This window comes from Triturus cristatus, chromosome 4_1 (genome assembly GCF_964204655.1).
Source record: "Triturus cristatus chromosome 4_1, aTriCri1.1, whole genome shotgun sequence".
NCBI lineage: Eukaryota > Metazoa > Chordata > Amphibia > Caudata > Salamandridae > Triturus > Triturus cristatus.
Genome location: NC_140585.1, coordinates 1,189,704,171 through 1,189,720,079, shown reverse-complemented (window position 1 = coordinate 1,189,720,079; position 15,909 = coordinate 1,189,704,171). Strand labels below are relative to the sequence as shown.

The window sequence follows — 15,909 nt, the reverse complement described above, 5'->3', positions numbered from 1 at the left end:
TGCGATCCCTGATTAGTGTAGGCACCGAGGCGAGAATTATCGAGTCCGCTGACCCTGGTCCAAGACCCTGCCGCGTCGGGAATTGAACCCTGGTCCCGGGCCGTCCTCTGCCTTCGGGTCTGCCGCCTCTAACCAGTGAGCCACACTACTTCACTAGTTAAGTACATCACATCTTCCCTATTATCCATGTCGAAGCCATTAAAAAGAATACAGTTGCATTTCGGTCTGGGATGTAATCAAGTATATTTCTAAACATTTTAAGTGTTCAAGTCTCTAAGAAAAGCTGAGAAACTCAGCACAACCCCCCTCCCGTCTCCCACCCTACCGAATATTTTTTGTTAAATAATATTCACACAAATTTCAACATAATGAGCACACATTTGGTAATAGCATGGAAATCAGCATGCTTCTCAAATGCAATAGATTTCAAATCTCAAAATAGGCCATGAGGTGAAGTGGCTGCTTGAGTAATATTATCCTCACAGTCTAAAAATATCAGCCATCTATTGAATGAATGCAGAAAATGAATTTGTTTGCATTGCATTCCTCCCATTTAGGACTCTCTTTGAGTTATGAGTCTTCTTCATCAGGTCTATACATGGATTACAGACCTCATTATTCAATATGTTGATGCATCATCAAATATGGAGATCTTAATATAAGAGATCCCTCCTTCCTGATATTTCTCCTTGGCTCACTGCCAGTATGAGTGGCGAATCTTGATGCCATCTGAATGCTCACTGAAATACTCAAACACAAGCTGTTAAAGAATTTTGTGAATATTATGCGTATCATTATTTAATTAGAAAAATGATATTTTTTCTAAAATCTGTTTCTAGAAAGTAATTGTTTTGTGTGAGATTCTGACTGCCATGAAATGTATAACCAAAGGTGGAAGGAAAAATCATGAAGGAGAAAGTTTAAATCTAATAAATGTTAAAGAAATTATCAAAATGTTAAGAGATGTTTTTAGGCTTTTTGATAGAATCATAAGTTTGACACATTTCCCCTTGAATTTGAGCAGTGGCAATTTTACAATCTGTAACTGTTTCCTTTACCATGTCCCTTCTGTTGCAGACACACTGCCTTTAATCCTTGGCCTGGTTCTGGGATCTGTAGGATTGGTGGCTGCGGTAGCTGGCGGAGTGGCCTACTATCTGTGGAACAGGGCTAAGAAAATCCGAAAGTATGAATTGCAGAAATCAAAACAGAAGGCAAAGAAGCCTGCAACCAGAGACAGCCTCCTTCCCCAGGAGAATAAAGTTCTTGCGTTCGAGATGTGAGTTTAGTGCCCCGCAAGGGATTCCTTTTCAACAGCCTGTGCGTAGGAAGAAGGGACCTGGAGAAGCCCTGTGACAGAAGAGATTAAGTGACTCTCATTGAAGAGATCTTGAAAATTACAATTGAAACATCAAACTGTGGAGCAATGGGATGCCTGAATTGCCTGACAGATTTAGTATTTGAAACTCCAAGTAGCAGACTGCAAAGATCCTGTCAAAGTTCTCTGTGCTTATGGATATTAGAGGTTTATCACCCCAAGCATTGTTGGGTTAAAAAAGGAATCACTAGCCCTCTCAACCATGCCCTCAAAATTGCAAACAGACACTTTCAAATACTGTATGTTGCGTCTCCACTGGATAGTGAGTTTTTTAATGTTGTGCACTGCAAATTGAAATCACCTCAAGATGCTGGATATAATCTAGGAGTGGATATAGTACAGGGGTCATACTGGAGGCTAATTAATGCGCAGCAGTGTAAGCTTCTCACACTACTCATCATGAAGAGACTTCTGACTCCTTGGAGTACACAATCCATTTGGGGAGGCTGTGAGGTGGCTTTTGCATGCCGAAGCAATTCTACAGCTGCAAGTCAATAGAGAGGTGTCCAGGCCATACGTGTTAGGAGCCAGCCCTACACTCTACCTTTGCTACATTGAAGACCTGTGTCTCCACTTACACAGTGTGTGATCTTGAAGCCGCTGTATTTTATTCCGTTTGACATTGTTCTTTTGACATTATTGTTTGTGCCTGAATGTGGGACTGTCTAAATGAATTACTGTAGTGACAAATGTATTTGTTGCTCCACCAGGGCAGCTGATAACTAAAAATTGATTCTCACGATTGCCAATATGAGCTCTGCTAGTAGACGGTTGGGTGAGTTTGGTGGTGTTTTAAAAATGGAAACGGTCTATTGAGTGTCAGATGTTGCACATGGATTCCTAAAACAGTTATGTATTTGTGGTTTGCACCAGTGAATGGCTTTACACAAGGTGCTACTGCATTTGTCAGATATAAGCTCAATGTATAAGGCATTCGTATGCCTTTACAGTAATACAAAACCAAAATTATCAGGTATCCCTGGGGACCTGGTTCCCTTGAGAGAAGCATTTTTGCCTATGCTTCTATGGCAAAATACATTTCAGTATCCTAGAACAGGCTTTTAATTACTGCATGTTTTTCTCTAATATGCAAAAGAAATGTAGTAGGTGTTCCAAAAATGGTGCAGCGAGAGTGACTAGTTTTAGATGCCGAACAACCTTTCTACTGATCCTCGGTGGTTGAAAGCTTTGGCTTCGGTACGTACCAGCACGCACCAAGTGATTTGAACATCTGCTATTCCAGTGTGGCGGATTTATGCAAACCAACTTCTCTTCACCACCAGAGGGCTTCCTTTGTACGATTATCAGTAGAAGGGAAGTTGCTCCTGGGTTTTGTCCTGAAGAAAACCCCTATGTGAGTTACTGGGTGGTCGAAACTTTGACAAATTAACTTGACTAAAATGTACTACAATGTCAAAAAACTGAACTGGAATCACGAGTTCTTCGTGTTGAATCATTGTACTACTCTGTCAACATCTTTTTAATTTTCTTGATCATCAGGAAACAGGTTGAGATCACAGATCCTATCTGAGGTTTCAAAGTTAGGTCACTGTCTATGGTAACGCCCAAGCTCTTCGCAGATTTTTGTGGGAGGTTCCCTCATCTCAGAAGGTCAAGCCCCCCTTCAGCCTTATCAGACCTCTGAAGATTGACGCTGACGGAAGCTGACAAAAGTTGATTATTCACATCCAAGAAGGAGGAGGAGGGGAGGAGAAGGCTGCTGGCGCCATGGGCTGCAGCTGAGCTCCGAGCCTCATTTAGCCCAGTTGAGTCATTTCAGGTCCATAGGAGCAACAAGATCCGCAAGGATCCAGAAGAAGATTATTATTCGGCAGATGGGGCAGAAGAAGAAGTGAACCAGGCTTGGCTCATGTGACAGACCGGTCTGTGTGCACAAAGGTCTTGCCTGATAGTGCACGAGGCAGGACCAGGGCCTGGAGCGTGATGGAGCTCAGTCGGAGATGACCAGCGGGGCTTGCGTTATGGTGAGAGGCATGGATTGCCCAGGAGGTTGGGAAGTTGGGCATGCTGGGTAATCCATCTCTCTGGCTCAAGGTGCCACAAGGAGGCACAGAGGGATGTCGTAAGAGGGTATAGGTTCAACAGGAGGTATGGGGTAGGGGCGAGTGAAGTGTGGAAGGCACCTGCTGCGTTTGGTTGAGAGCCACGTGGTGTGGAAGCGGCTGGTTTAGAGACCGGTGTGGCTTGCTCCCGCTCCTCTCACCCGCTTCTCTCCTCCGTTTTACTCCTTTTGCCCCTTTCTTGTCTCCTTTGTCCTCCATCTACCCTGTGCCCAACTGCTATGGCCCTTCTTTTGGCTATTCCATGACCTACTATCCGCAGAAGATTGATAGAGTGGTGGAACCCATCCCATAACATTATGAATTACAAACTGATTTGACTTTGTTAACAATGTTGTTGGAATGTGGTTCTTTTTAAGAAACTCTAGTGCACTTTTGCATTTTTCTCACATGCCACTTTCAGTGCGCCTTTTTTTGGAGCACCTTCTACATTATCTTTTGCATATCAGGCAGTAATTAAAAACATGATTTAAGATACTGGTTTATCAGTTGTTATGCAGATGGTTATGCGGAAAACGTTTCTCCCAAGTGAACCAATCCTGCTCCATGTTCACAGTAATGCAGACATAAGATTTAAACACAATCGAACAGGGTAGGTCTTAGCAAAAAGACTGACGGAAGATAAAAGTCAAACATATAAGGCGTACACCTTGATTATACTACTGACGTAAGATGTACACCCAGCATACCAGATGCCTCTCTTCAGGAAACTACTAATAGTACATGCAAATCCAACTTGTCCAAAACTCATAAGGTATACACCTTATGACTTTGGCATATGACAGACCTAAGATTAAAAGCCAGCTCTTAAGACCTAAACATTTACAACACTTCTGATGTAAGATGTAAGCCAAGCATCTACAGACGTAAGTTATAAAGCATGTACTTTGAAAATACTCCAGGCGCAACATTTGTGGAAAAAGTTGCCCAAACTTGCAGGTAAGACTGGAAAGTTTTCATAATCTTCGATAAAAAAAAAATATAAACTAAAATGTATTTAGGAGCTGTGCAGATTACTAAGCAACCTACATTTAAACACCCTCTATGTACGCAGACAGGTTTATTATACTTCCATTCCTTCAATCTGGAAGTTTATCCGCAAGAAGACAGGGACAATTAAACGAAAACCTACTGGAAACTATTTAAGTTTGGGGAATGCCAGTATGAAAGAGCAAGCTGGACTTTTTCACTTTTCTGCGTGTAAAATGCTTAAGACAAAGCTGCAGGAATGAGCTTTGCCGTTCTAGGCAAAGAGGACACTGCCATCACCGACTCATGCTGCGGTATCATTTTCTAAAGAGCTAGTACACTTAGGGGCAGATTTATGAGCCCCTTGCGCCACTTTTGCGTCACTTTTAACATGGGAAAAGTGACGCAAAAGTGGCGCAAGGGGCTCATAAATCTGCCCCTTAATTTTTATTTATGGAATGGCACGCTGGCAAAACGACAATCATTAATTATTGGAAAAAAGCTTTTAAAAACTTTTGAAAAGCAGAAATGAAATCTTGTTTAATAAAACAGTCAAATACACACGTTGATTCCTTTTTGTAGCAAATTCAGACTACCCCAGATGTTATTTTAGCATGCTGTTTATGGCTCTGATGGGTTCAGCATTTTAAACAGTTTACAGACTGCAAAGTCCGTTCAGTGTATGTTTATCTTACAGAAAGCTGTTGTCCTACTGTGACGTCAAACTGCTTGCAGAGACCTTCATCCTTGGCGGAGGATGCAGAGAGGCTGAACTGTGAGCGAGCGAGCGCCGCCATTTTCATGGGCCTTATTTTGCTCTTTGACCTTTCGAGGAGAGCAGGCCAGGATGAACAAACTGAAAGGCCTTCTTGACACTGTGCTGGCCTGCCTCTCCAAGGTGCTGGGCATAAGCAGAGTAACTACAAATCTGCAACCTCGGTGGAAAATCTGCAGCAAGGGTTTCAGACTTCTTCTGTGAAAGCATATTCCTTCTCAGTGGTATATACCTACTATATCTCATTCATTGTATTGCATCACAATACTTTTGCTTTAACCTAATCGTAAGGTAAGTATAATAGACGAATACAATAATTTATAGGGTTAGGTAGACAATGCAGAGGGACAAATTGTCACAATATACTTAACAAGATAAAGTGGTGGTAGGCAATGTGCTGGATGCAATATTATTGATGTAGCGCCATAGAACCCTTCACAGCACTAGGGATGCAAGATGTAAATATGACATTTAAGGGCATCATGATTCTGCATAGATGAGATATAAACTAAACATATTGTTATTGGCAGCCGTGGTCCATTTAGGTAACTGCGGTGGGGCGGAGGGGCCAGGTAAGGGGGAATTTCGAGGGATGATGCAGAGGGAAAATTAAATGTTACCTGCACGGACCGTGGCTGGCTATTGTTATTTAGCGCATGTTGCTATTATTATGGCATTGCAGTGCTATCAAGTCCGGGTTATGTCTTTTCAATCACTTTCATTGCAGACTGAAGTCTGATTCGTTTTTAGGTCTCGCCTAGCATTACATGCGCTGCCCGCTCGGCGAGACATATAGTTAATGAGGAGATGTCAGAAGGGGACTTGAAGCCTCACCCCTCTTTTTCATTGGTAGGCGTCACCATTTATGCTAAACGGTGGCCTGCCATTGGAAATGATTTTATTTTGTTGCTGCCCTTTCCCCTTTTTGTCCAGCCCATCCGGACAGGGTTGTCTGCTTTGCAGCTGTCGCCAATCAATTTCTTATCTTTAGGGGGCCATCTGTTTTCACTCAGCCGCATGTTTATTTTTGCATCACGCTTTCACTTAAAGTGAAAGTGAAAGCGCGATGCAAATCTAAACATGCGGCTGCCTTCCTGTGTATTTTGATGCCCGAATCTATTTTTGCATCACGCTTTCACTTAAAGTGAAAGTGAAAGTGTGATGCAAATATAAGCAAGCGGCTGCCTTCCCGTGTATTTTGATGCCCGAGTCTTTTTGTGCATTATCACTGTTTTCTGTGTGCTGCGTGGATATCTGTGCATAAGAAGACTTCAGAGCCATTACCCCAGAAAACTCCACACGCTTTTCAAAATACCAAAAGCAAGGTTTTGTAGATCGGGTGTTTTCCTATTAAGCGGTAGTTCTCAGTACATCGTCATGCGAAGAATGAGAGGCTTGTGGGGCCTGATTTAGAATATGTGACTCGTGTGTTGCACACAGGTCTCTGCAACTCTTTCCCAGACCCACTACTTTCATTTGAGGTGTGCCACACCTTCCTTTTAAGAACAGTTTTGAACCAATCTTAGAACTGTGTCTACAGCCCTAACCCCATAGCTTATTTAACCTTCATCACCAACCACTCAACTCAGTCTATTTTTACTGTATGTCTAGCAGACATTGCGTGATTTTGTTTTGCACATGCTCTCAGTCAAGCACTCGCATTCGTCTTTACAAAGGTTTTTCTTAAAAAATAAAAATAAATACTGGTTCTGACCTTGTGATATTTCCCGCCAAAGCTGTCATAGCTAAACGGAAGACTTCGTAGAATGCGAAGCGCCCAATATGTATGTGGAGCGTGACACTGCAAAACTCCCTGGTACATCATGCCACCTGCTGTTCGAAATGCGCCCTGCGAGCTCACAAAACAAAAACACACGCAAAGCAGAAACGTAACTTTTTTCCTGGCACAGAAGTATGCAGTAATTACGTAGAGCTACTTGCACCTGAAAGAGTTTCAAATAACTGGATTTGCTATTTTTAGCTAGTACGTGTCCTTTACCGCATTTTACATAGCAAAAGACTGTTCCCAATTCGGATTAAATCTTATTCTCCGCATGCACTTAGCTCACTGAGCTACTCCACCTACCTGCAGTCTAAATCTCCACACTGCCCCATAGCAGCGCTTTCCTGCTCACGCACTGCTGTTTTTTTTTTCTAGGACAGTTAGGTACAGAGGTGCCCGGACACGAATTAATGATAGTAATAAAGTAATTTAATCGGGTCCGTGAGCAGCTCTTTTATGTCGCTGTCAGCAGGCTGGTTATTAGTGCGCCTTGCCTAGCAGCGGCGCAGGGAGGGGATTACTCCAGGGGTGAGGTGATGTTTACTACAGGCCTCATCCAGAAGAGTGCAAATATTAGCTCAGAGCGGCTGCTGTCACCGGCTGGAGGGAGGGGACGCTCTCTTTCTTCAGAAGGGGAGGCTATTTTTACATCCCGGCATGTCTCAGCGTCAAGGCATGTTTTTACTAATTCGACCCGCCACCAGGCTGCAAAAGGCATGGAATGTGCTCGCCGTACTTTGTGTTCTGTTATGACCAGCCGACATTTTGGGGACGTTTCACGACCGCAAATCGAGTGTCATTTAACTTCCAGCAGACGTTTGTTTTTTAGCAAATGCTGTAAGGTGTGGATCCCTGGTATTTAGATTCAGGTGATAGTCTCCTGACATCCTTTAGGACAGTTAAAATACACTGGAACCGAGCCGGGGTGGTGTTCTGCCCCGTGGGAGAAGATCTTTGCATGGGTATTTGTATAGCGCCTACTACCACTGATGCATACATGCCAACAATCCCGATTCAGGCGTGAGACTACCGATTTGAAGGCTAGTCTCCCGCCTCCCGATTCCTGCAAGCAAAAACCCGATTCCTCGGGGTTTCAGCTGACAGGGCTTGGTAATGTGTAACGTGCTAATTCTTCCAGCAATAGTCAGTGGCGATGCAGGGGCTCTAGAAGGGGTGAAAAACCAACAAAGTCCCATTAACAACCGAATGGTCTTTTAAACACCTGTGAAGTACTGGGGGGGGGGGGAGGGGGGGGCTGTGTGGGTGCCCGGAAGCTGTTTCAGCCCGGGCTGACGGGGGAGGGAGGGGGGTGTATGCACTGACCGCAACCTGCCAGGCCAGTGCACGACTCTTGCATCCCCCTCTTTCTCTGCCTGCCATTGCGCTCCATGCTTCTGAAAGGTGATAAAAAAACATGTGAATTTGCTTTCAAATGTCCGATCCTGCAGCAGCACACTTCCAAAGTCCAAACATGACAGAAACCCGATTGAAGACCCCATTCTCCCGATTTTTTTTTTTTTTTTTAAAGAATCTCCCACTTTGCTCTTCTGAAATGTTGGCATGTATGCTGATGAGGCGCTGAGGTGTTTAGTGCAGATATTTTCAGGGTTTTATCTCGGAGGAAAATAGTGGACTGGACAAAAATATTCAAAGTGATGTGAGAAATATAAGAATAATATCGTATTTGGATGCATTCAATGTGCTAATATTATGAGAATATACATTTATTTTACAATTTAATTTAGAACCACAGTGAAACTATAGAATTGTTGCAAAACGTTTAAGATGCGAATGTAAGATATTCCTTTTTATGAAGGGCACATGCTGATGAGCTTTGCGGGGGTCAATGGGGGGTAAAAGACATTGTCATTTACAACGCCATTACGAAGGGAAAAAAAACAATAACATTTTCTTTTTTTTTTAAATATGTTTATTGAAAAAGTTTTTTCGCCCCATTTTTTTACAGAGCACATTATCCTATTAGAAAATAAAATATACAGAATACAACATGAAATTGAAAAACCCCTATTGAGTTAAAATCAAAACCAGTTATACATCAAGATTTTGGATAGATAGACAACTATTCATAATAAATCATTGTACACACCTTATAGAATAGAAAGAAGGCAGTAACTAGCCAGATGTTTCCTGATTTTCCTTCCAGTTATTAATAGGCGCCCATATTTGTAGTCCTAACCTTCTTCCCCTTTTACCCTTCCTTGCATATATCCTTTACTCAAGCTTATAAACCGTCAACAGTTTAGCCAGCCATTGATGAAAAGTAGGTGGAGTTCGATCGAGCCAGGCCGAAGCGATACAAATTCGCAAAACAGCCATAGCCAAAAACATAAAGAAACATGCTGGATCCTCTGTGCCATCACCATCTGTCCCAAGCAAAAGTTTTGATGGGGTGAGGGTAACCTCGCTTCCCAGTAATCTCCCTAAGAAAGATTCTATGGCTCTATGGATTGGATACAGGTGTGGGCAGGTAGCAAAGACATGCACTAACTCAGCGTCTGAACTATCACATCTAGGACAGGTGGTGCCCGCCGTTCCTCCCCACTGCGCAATCCTAGCAGGTGTATAATATAGTGAGTAAATTGTTTTATAATGCTGGGCCTGAAGCACAGCCGAGCAAAAAAAATTCCGCCCTAATTCTAATGAGAGTTGGAAGCACTCATGTCCTACCCCAAGTTTCTCGGCCCACTTGCTTTGGTATTTCACAAGGTCGTCTTCTTTACCCGCAATCAATTCAGCATAAAGTCTTTTGATCGTACAGCTGGCCCTACTCTCAATAATTTCCATAATTGCATTTTCCCCAAACCCCGCAGACCCACCCTTTTTAGTTATTAGAAAGCTCCTGACTTGCAAATACTTAAAAAAAATTCTAGTCTCAACCCCATAGGCCAACTGGATATCAGAAAACTGTCATATTCCATTCATACCCATTAAGTCCCCCACCTTCGTTACCCCTCGGCGCCCCCAGTCTGTAAAAACCGAATCTGCAAATATTTCCCCTGGAAGGGTATGATTCCTATACAATCGGGTATATGCGTTAAACCTCCCTAATCCACATCTTTTCCTAAAGGATATACAAATCTTGTGTGCAGCGATCAGCATCTTAAACTTTGTTCTTTTAAAATAGCTTGGATCTGTGTATTTCAAAAAGGCGTTCTCTGCCTCCTCTCCGAGTAGTAACAAGTAGATAGCTACAGAGCTTAGAGTACCCTCTGACTCGGGGCCTCCACCCCCTAAGAGTCCAGACATATACTGCAGAGCTGCTGCCCAGTAGTACATTTTCAGATCAGGAACCGCCCATCCTCCCCTATCCCTAGGGAGTGCCATATATCGTAAAGCCCTTCTTGTCTTGCCCTGTGCCCATAAAAATCTATTTATCACCTGTTCTAATATGACGAACCATTTTACCTCGAATGTAAGTGGAATTGCTCTAAAAAGGTAAAGAAACTTTGGCAAAAGGATCATTTTGATGATATTTGTACAACCGACTATTGAAAGGTGGAGATTATGCAATCTGTCCAGATTTTTTTTGCTTTATTTATTATTGGTTCTATGTTCCCATCCACCACTTTATCCAAGTCCGCCGAGATGTTAACACCGAGATAAACTCCAAATCCCACTACTCGACTGTCCGAGCATTCTGTCTTCTCATTCTTAATTATCTGCGTCTTGGGTCCATTCAGGGCATATCCAGAAACTCGGCCAAAACATAAAGCTTCCCTCTCAACCTCACTTATGGCCTCAGTGGGTGCTGGAGTGAGAATTGCTACATCGTCGGCGTATGCCAGGATTTTACATTCTACACCTTGGGTCTTTATAGGGGCAATCCTGTTATTCGCCTCCAATTTGCGCAATAAAGGGTCTATATACAACGCAAAAAGGAGTGGCGAACATGGGCAGCCCTGTCTCGTGCCCCGTTTAATCTGTATGTCCAGCATTCACACAAATTCGGGCTGTAGGAGCTAGGTATAAAGCCTGAATGGCTTTTATAAAACCCTCTCCACATCCAAACCATCTCAATGTTGACCAGAGATAGTCCCAGGAGACCCGATCAAATGCTTTTTCAGCATCCAGTAACATAACTGCCATCGGGTCTCCTGTAACCTCTGTGGCGTCAAATAAAGTAATGACTCGTCGGATATGCTGCGTCGTGCCTCTTCCCGGGATAAATCCATGCTGGGTTGTACTAACCAAGGTATCTATAACCTTTGATAGCCTGGCTGCCAAAGCCTTAGAGAAGATTTTGGCATCAGCATTCATTAGCGTGATCGGCCTGTAAGACCCTGGTTCTGTGGACGGCTTGCCCTTTTTTTAAATAACTACAATATCTGCTCCTGCCCAAGTGTTTGGAACAGATACCCCTAGCTGAGCCTGTTGTAACGTGGTAACCAAGTCAGAGGAGATTACATCCTGAAAAGTCTTATAAAATTCTATCGGGATTTGGTCGGGCCCGGCTGCCTTACCTGACGATAAACTCGCTAAAGCAGTAAATATCTCTTCTGCCTCCAGGGGTGCGTCTAGGACTGCTAAGTTCTCCTGAGAGAGATATGGAGCAGGAATATCAGTAAGATAAGATCGAATTTCTGAAGGATCTTTTGAGTGTTCTTCATCATATAGTGCTGCATAAAACTGTCTAAAAACCTTGCGAATTCCATCCGAATCCGTGTGCATTTGCCCCAAGCCGTCAGAGATCCCTTTGACTTCACCTAAAGCTGCTTTTTACCTTGAACGCACTGCTAAAGTGTGGCCCACCCGGTCGCCAAATTCATAACACTGTTCCCTTCTTGCTACATATGTGGCAGCCACCTTACTAGATATGTTCTCCTCTGCCTCAGCTTTTGCCCTAGCGACTTTAATAAGTGCCTGATCCAGAGGTGCGCCTGCTGCCGAGAGCGAAGCCAGATTATCTTCAGCTTCTACAAGAGCCTTGGTCAGTTCTGTAGCTCTTAATCGCTCCTGCCGCTGTCTAAACACACTGAAACTTAGTGTTTCACCCCAGAAACCTGCCTTAAAGGAGTCCCAAGAGATTCCTGAGGATGTGCTACCTCTATTAATTTCCCAGTATCATTTAATCCAGTCTTTCATATGATGCACGTAGTCCTCATTCTTTAGTAACCCCCGTTCGAAAGTCCATATCGGCTCATTCCTAATTTGTCTTACGGTGTCTAGGGAGAAGACTAGAGGGTTGTGATCGGAGATAACGTGAGGCAGTTTTTCAATCTGAGAATTTGGCAGCAAACAGCTAGAAACTAAGAAATAGTCCAATCTGACACTAACCATATGAGGGGCAGAGTAGTAAGTAACCCCAGAGTCACTGGGCTTCAGCTTTGCCCAAGCATCTACTAATGCATTATTCCTTGCTAGATTTAGGATTGCACGACACACTCGCTTCTTTCGGCCCTGATATCTCTCAGTAGGGTCCAAACCCAGTCCTCCTACTCCATTAATATTAAAGTCCCCACAGAGAATTACATGTGGAGCCCATGTAGCCAGTTCCAGATCTAAAAAAGCGAATATCTCTGGGTCATCTTCAGTTGATCCATATATTGACCCCAAAGTATCCCAGTCTCCAGCTATCAGCCGCGGTGCGTCCATTGGGGCGTAGGGGCGTAGCCCCACCAGCCAGCCCTGCTTGGACCCGCGGCTGCCCACTTCTCTTCCCGGCAGCCGGAGCGCGCGACCAGAAGAAGCCCCGGAAAGCGAAAGAAACGCCGGGGTGAGGGAATAAAGCTGACAATTATGTCAGTCAGCATGACGTCAGACCACCCGTGGGCGGTCCGGCGTCATGTTGACTGACATGCAGTCAGACCGTCACCAGGGGCATGGAGCAGCACAATGCACAAGTGCGCATGAGTGGGGACGGAGGACGAATTTTCGCACCGTGCCCACTCATGCGCACTTGTGTTTGCAGTTCTGGCGCATGCCCATTAGGAGAGCGAGGGTTGAGCAAAGGCTCAAACCTCGGTCTCCTATTGGGCAGGCGGGCGGAGTGTAAAACGTGCCCCCAGCCAATCCTGGTGCTGCCAGCAGCGCCAGGATTGGCTGAGAGGGTTTTGCACGCCCACTTGCAAGCAAGCAGTCAGTGATGCGTGGCTGTTCCCGAGTGTAGGCGCCATTGCGCCAACGGACCCGAGGCTGCGGACCGACCTGCTCAGGTAGGATTTTTTAATTTTATTTCAAACCCCCCCCCCCCCCCCCCCGCGATACACCCTTCCCCCCCCCGACACCCCACGAGCCGCAACTGGTGGTGGATGAAAGAAGCAAGAGAGGGAGTCCAGTCTACGCACATTTGATATTCAGCACTCCGGTGTTGAAGGCACTGGCTGCCGGCTTCTGAGTAAACCATTGAGGCCTGGCACTTATGCTTTCAAAAATCAAGAAATAGGGTTCACTGTTGGCGAGTCCACTCTGATGCCCTGGCCTTCGTCAAGTGGATAAATAAAGTGGTAAAAGCTGTAGCAGTGCAGCCACGATGAACAGCACTATTAAACAGAAGGGCTGCACGGCCCCAGAACCCTCCACACGTATGAGCATGCATCAAGTTGATTTACCAGGTTTGAATTCGGATAAAAAAAATGCTGACGAAATGACCAAAGTACAGAAACATAAAGAGGTCTTGAGATTGGACCGCCTCACCCCCCAACCCATCCCGAAAATATCCTTAATAAAGGGCGGAGTATGTGGAGATGCTAAAGATTGCAATATGTTTGGTATTTGTTTTAAGTATAATTCTACCTTCATGCTTATTTGTGGTACATTGTAGAAATGTGTGCTTGTTAAAGCTAAGTTAGCCAATAACATTAGGAATGTTCTGGAAACGTGTCAAATTGTTTTGAAAGCGCAGGGGTCGGTAAAATTGATGAAAACCGAATGAAACCTAAATGTTGATACACAGAGTTTTGTGTTTTTCCTCAGGGCACACTTGGGGAAATGTGCGGCAAATGTTGCATTTCTAGACCCATTCTGCTAACAGCCAATGGCAATAATTGAACTAGATTTAAATGTGGATCTCAACGCATTGGTACATATGTTATGAGCACTGCGGCATGCTGCTTACAGACGCATGGGCCCTCAGTCACTCTGCACTACACTGACGATACCTGGCGGCTACAGGAGAGACCCTGATGGAACAGTTGATAGGACTGGCAGTCCAGATAGGAATAGGGTGTTGCAGAGCATGAGCAAAACTCACAAAGCAATGGAGCTGCTTACACTACTCACAGGAGCAAGAACGAGCCAGGCAGCTATTCGGCCATTGTTTCAGAATCTTAGGCCCAGTGCTTAATTTGTGTGCGTGATTGCAGGCAATGGGCACCAGAACTCGTTTTTGGGGACCAGGCCTTATTTTTCCTCATAATTGGATGCTGACGAAAAGAGAGAAAGATGTGGTTGTGGTGTGGCCCACCAGCACCTTTTTTTGGGTCCCACACTTGCTCTTCCTCATCAGACGTTCACCTAGAGCAAAAAAGAGCAAGACACAAGAGGGGGCATAAAAGAGGAAGCGAAAGATGGGAACCAATGATGAAGAGAGAAAATAGGCATGGAAAAGAACTTGCTAGAGTGAGATATTGTGACTGGTGTGGTCTGTTGGTGGATAAGAGAGGCATGAAGTGGAATCAAGACTACACAACAGTGGCATTTGGCACACACGATATTCGTAGCTCCGGCTGCAGGCTTCTGAGAAAAACTTTGGGCCACAACACTTATTGTTTTACAAATGGAGTAGTGGCCACTTGTAGTGCGTAGAGCAAAAAAGGCCTATTCCTGACCCCGCATTGGCTGAGGCAATGGTTGGGGTAATTTGGCAGAGCTGAAGGTTGTCTGTGAAAGTTAATGTGCTTACCTGGGTACCACCAGGACTAGGGTTAGGAAGTATTGCTGATGAGCAGTGTTTGCTAGTGTTAGTCCTAATTTCTACTAGCAGCTGTTAAACAATATTGTTGTTTCGTTGGGAATTAAACTTGCTTGTTCTCGTGACCATGGCCGGAGTGTCTGGTGTCCCAGGCTGTCGCAACTATTATTACAGATTTCTTGTCTAAATCACAAAATTGGAGTTATGCAAATTATTAACTTTCAGATTGAAACCATAATATCTGCTTGCAGTGTCCGATTTTATTCTTTATGGAAAACGTTTATTTCGTGTAAGACTCACAAAATGTACCGGCCGCCACCAAGTGGCGACAATTCTTGCTTTGTGTAAACAATACTGGCAACAAGTCCAATTCTCATGTCGAAGCACCCTTCACATGAACTCTGGGCACTGTGCCTGCCTTTAATAGTTTTTCGTAAGACTTAAGTACAGGCCTTTGTGTTTCCTAAACGTGAAATGAAAATGATTCTGCAGTTCCCCTCTGTTCAATTATTTTGTAATTGGTGTACAGGGCTCAATGCTTTGAGTATGGCTAGAAAACTCATAAAGAAAAATAAAAAAGTAAGTAACCAATGCAAAGGAGAACAAGCAAAGATGTGTGTGTGTGCTGCTACTTACACTTAAGGAAATCTCACATAAATTATGTAAGGTGTTACATTACAATGTGGACTCTGTGCATTCTGATACCTCCAGGGCACAATTTTACTTTTCAATGTCTTTGCTTCCAGCCTGAGGGACTTCATGTACCTTTCATTTATTAGTAGGCATTGCTAATATCTTTTCCCGAGATTGCTTACATCTTGAGAAGTCTCTTGACACCACAGTTCGTCTACATTTACAGCTCATCAGAAATAAAAAATGCGATAAGTATTTAATAGACATTGGAAAGTAAACGTAAAACTGGGAACTACAAATACCAGGATGCACTGGGTTTGGACCATGATCGTAGCCAACAACTGATAAATACTGTGAAAGGCAGGTTCATGTGTGAGTGCTCCTACATCCCTGTGTGTAAAACAACATGCAAAGGGTGAC

General features: G+C 44.0%; 1 protein-coding gene across 1 annotated transcript in view; it reads left to right on the top strand.

Moving 5' to 3' along the window:
* Positions 1-4,989, top strand: part of LOC146856337 (intercellular adhesion molecule 1-like) — a 180,497-nt gene extending 175,508 nt beyond the window's left edge. Inside the window, exon 8 of the mRNA XM_085654440.1 lies at positions 1,078-4,989. Coding sequence (XP_085510566.1) covers positions 1,078-1,283 — 206 coding nt within the window. The 3' untranslated portion in view covers positions 1,284-4,989. The remainder of the gene's footprint in view (positions 1-1,077) is intronic.
* Positions 4,990-15,909: the final 10,920 nt, after the last annotated feature.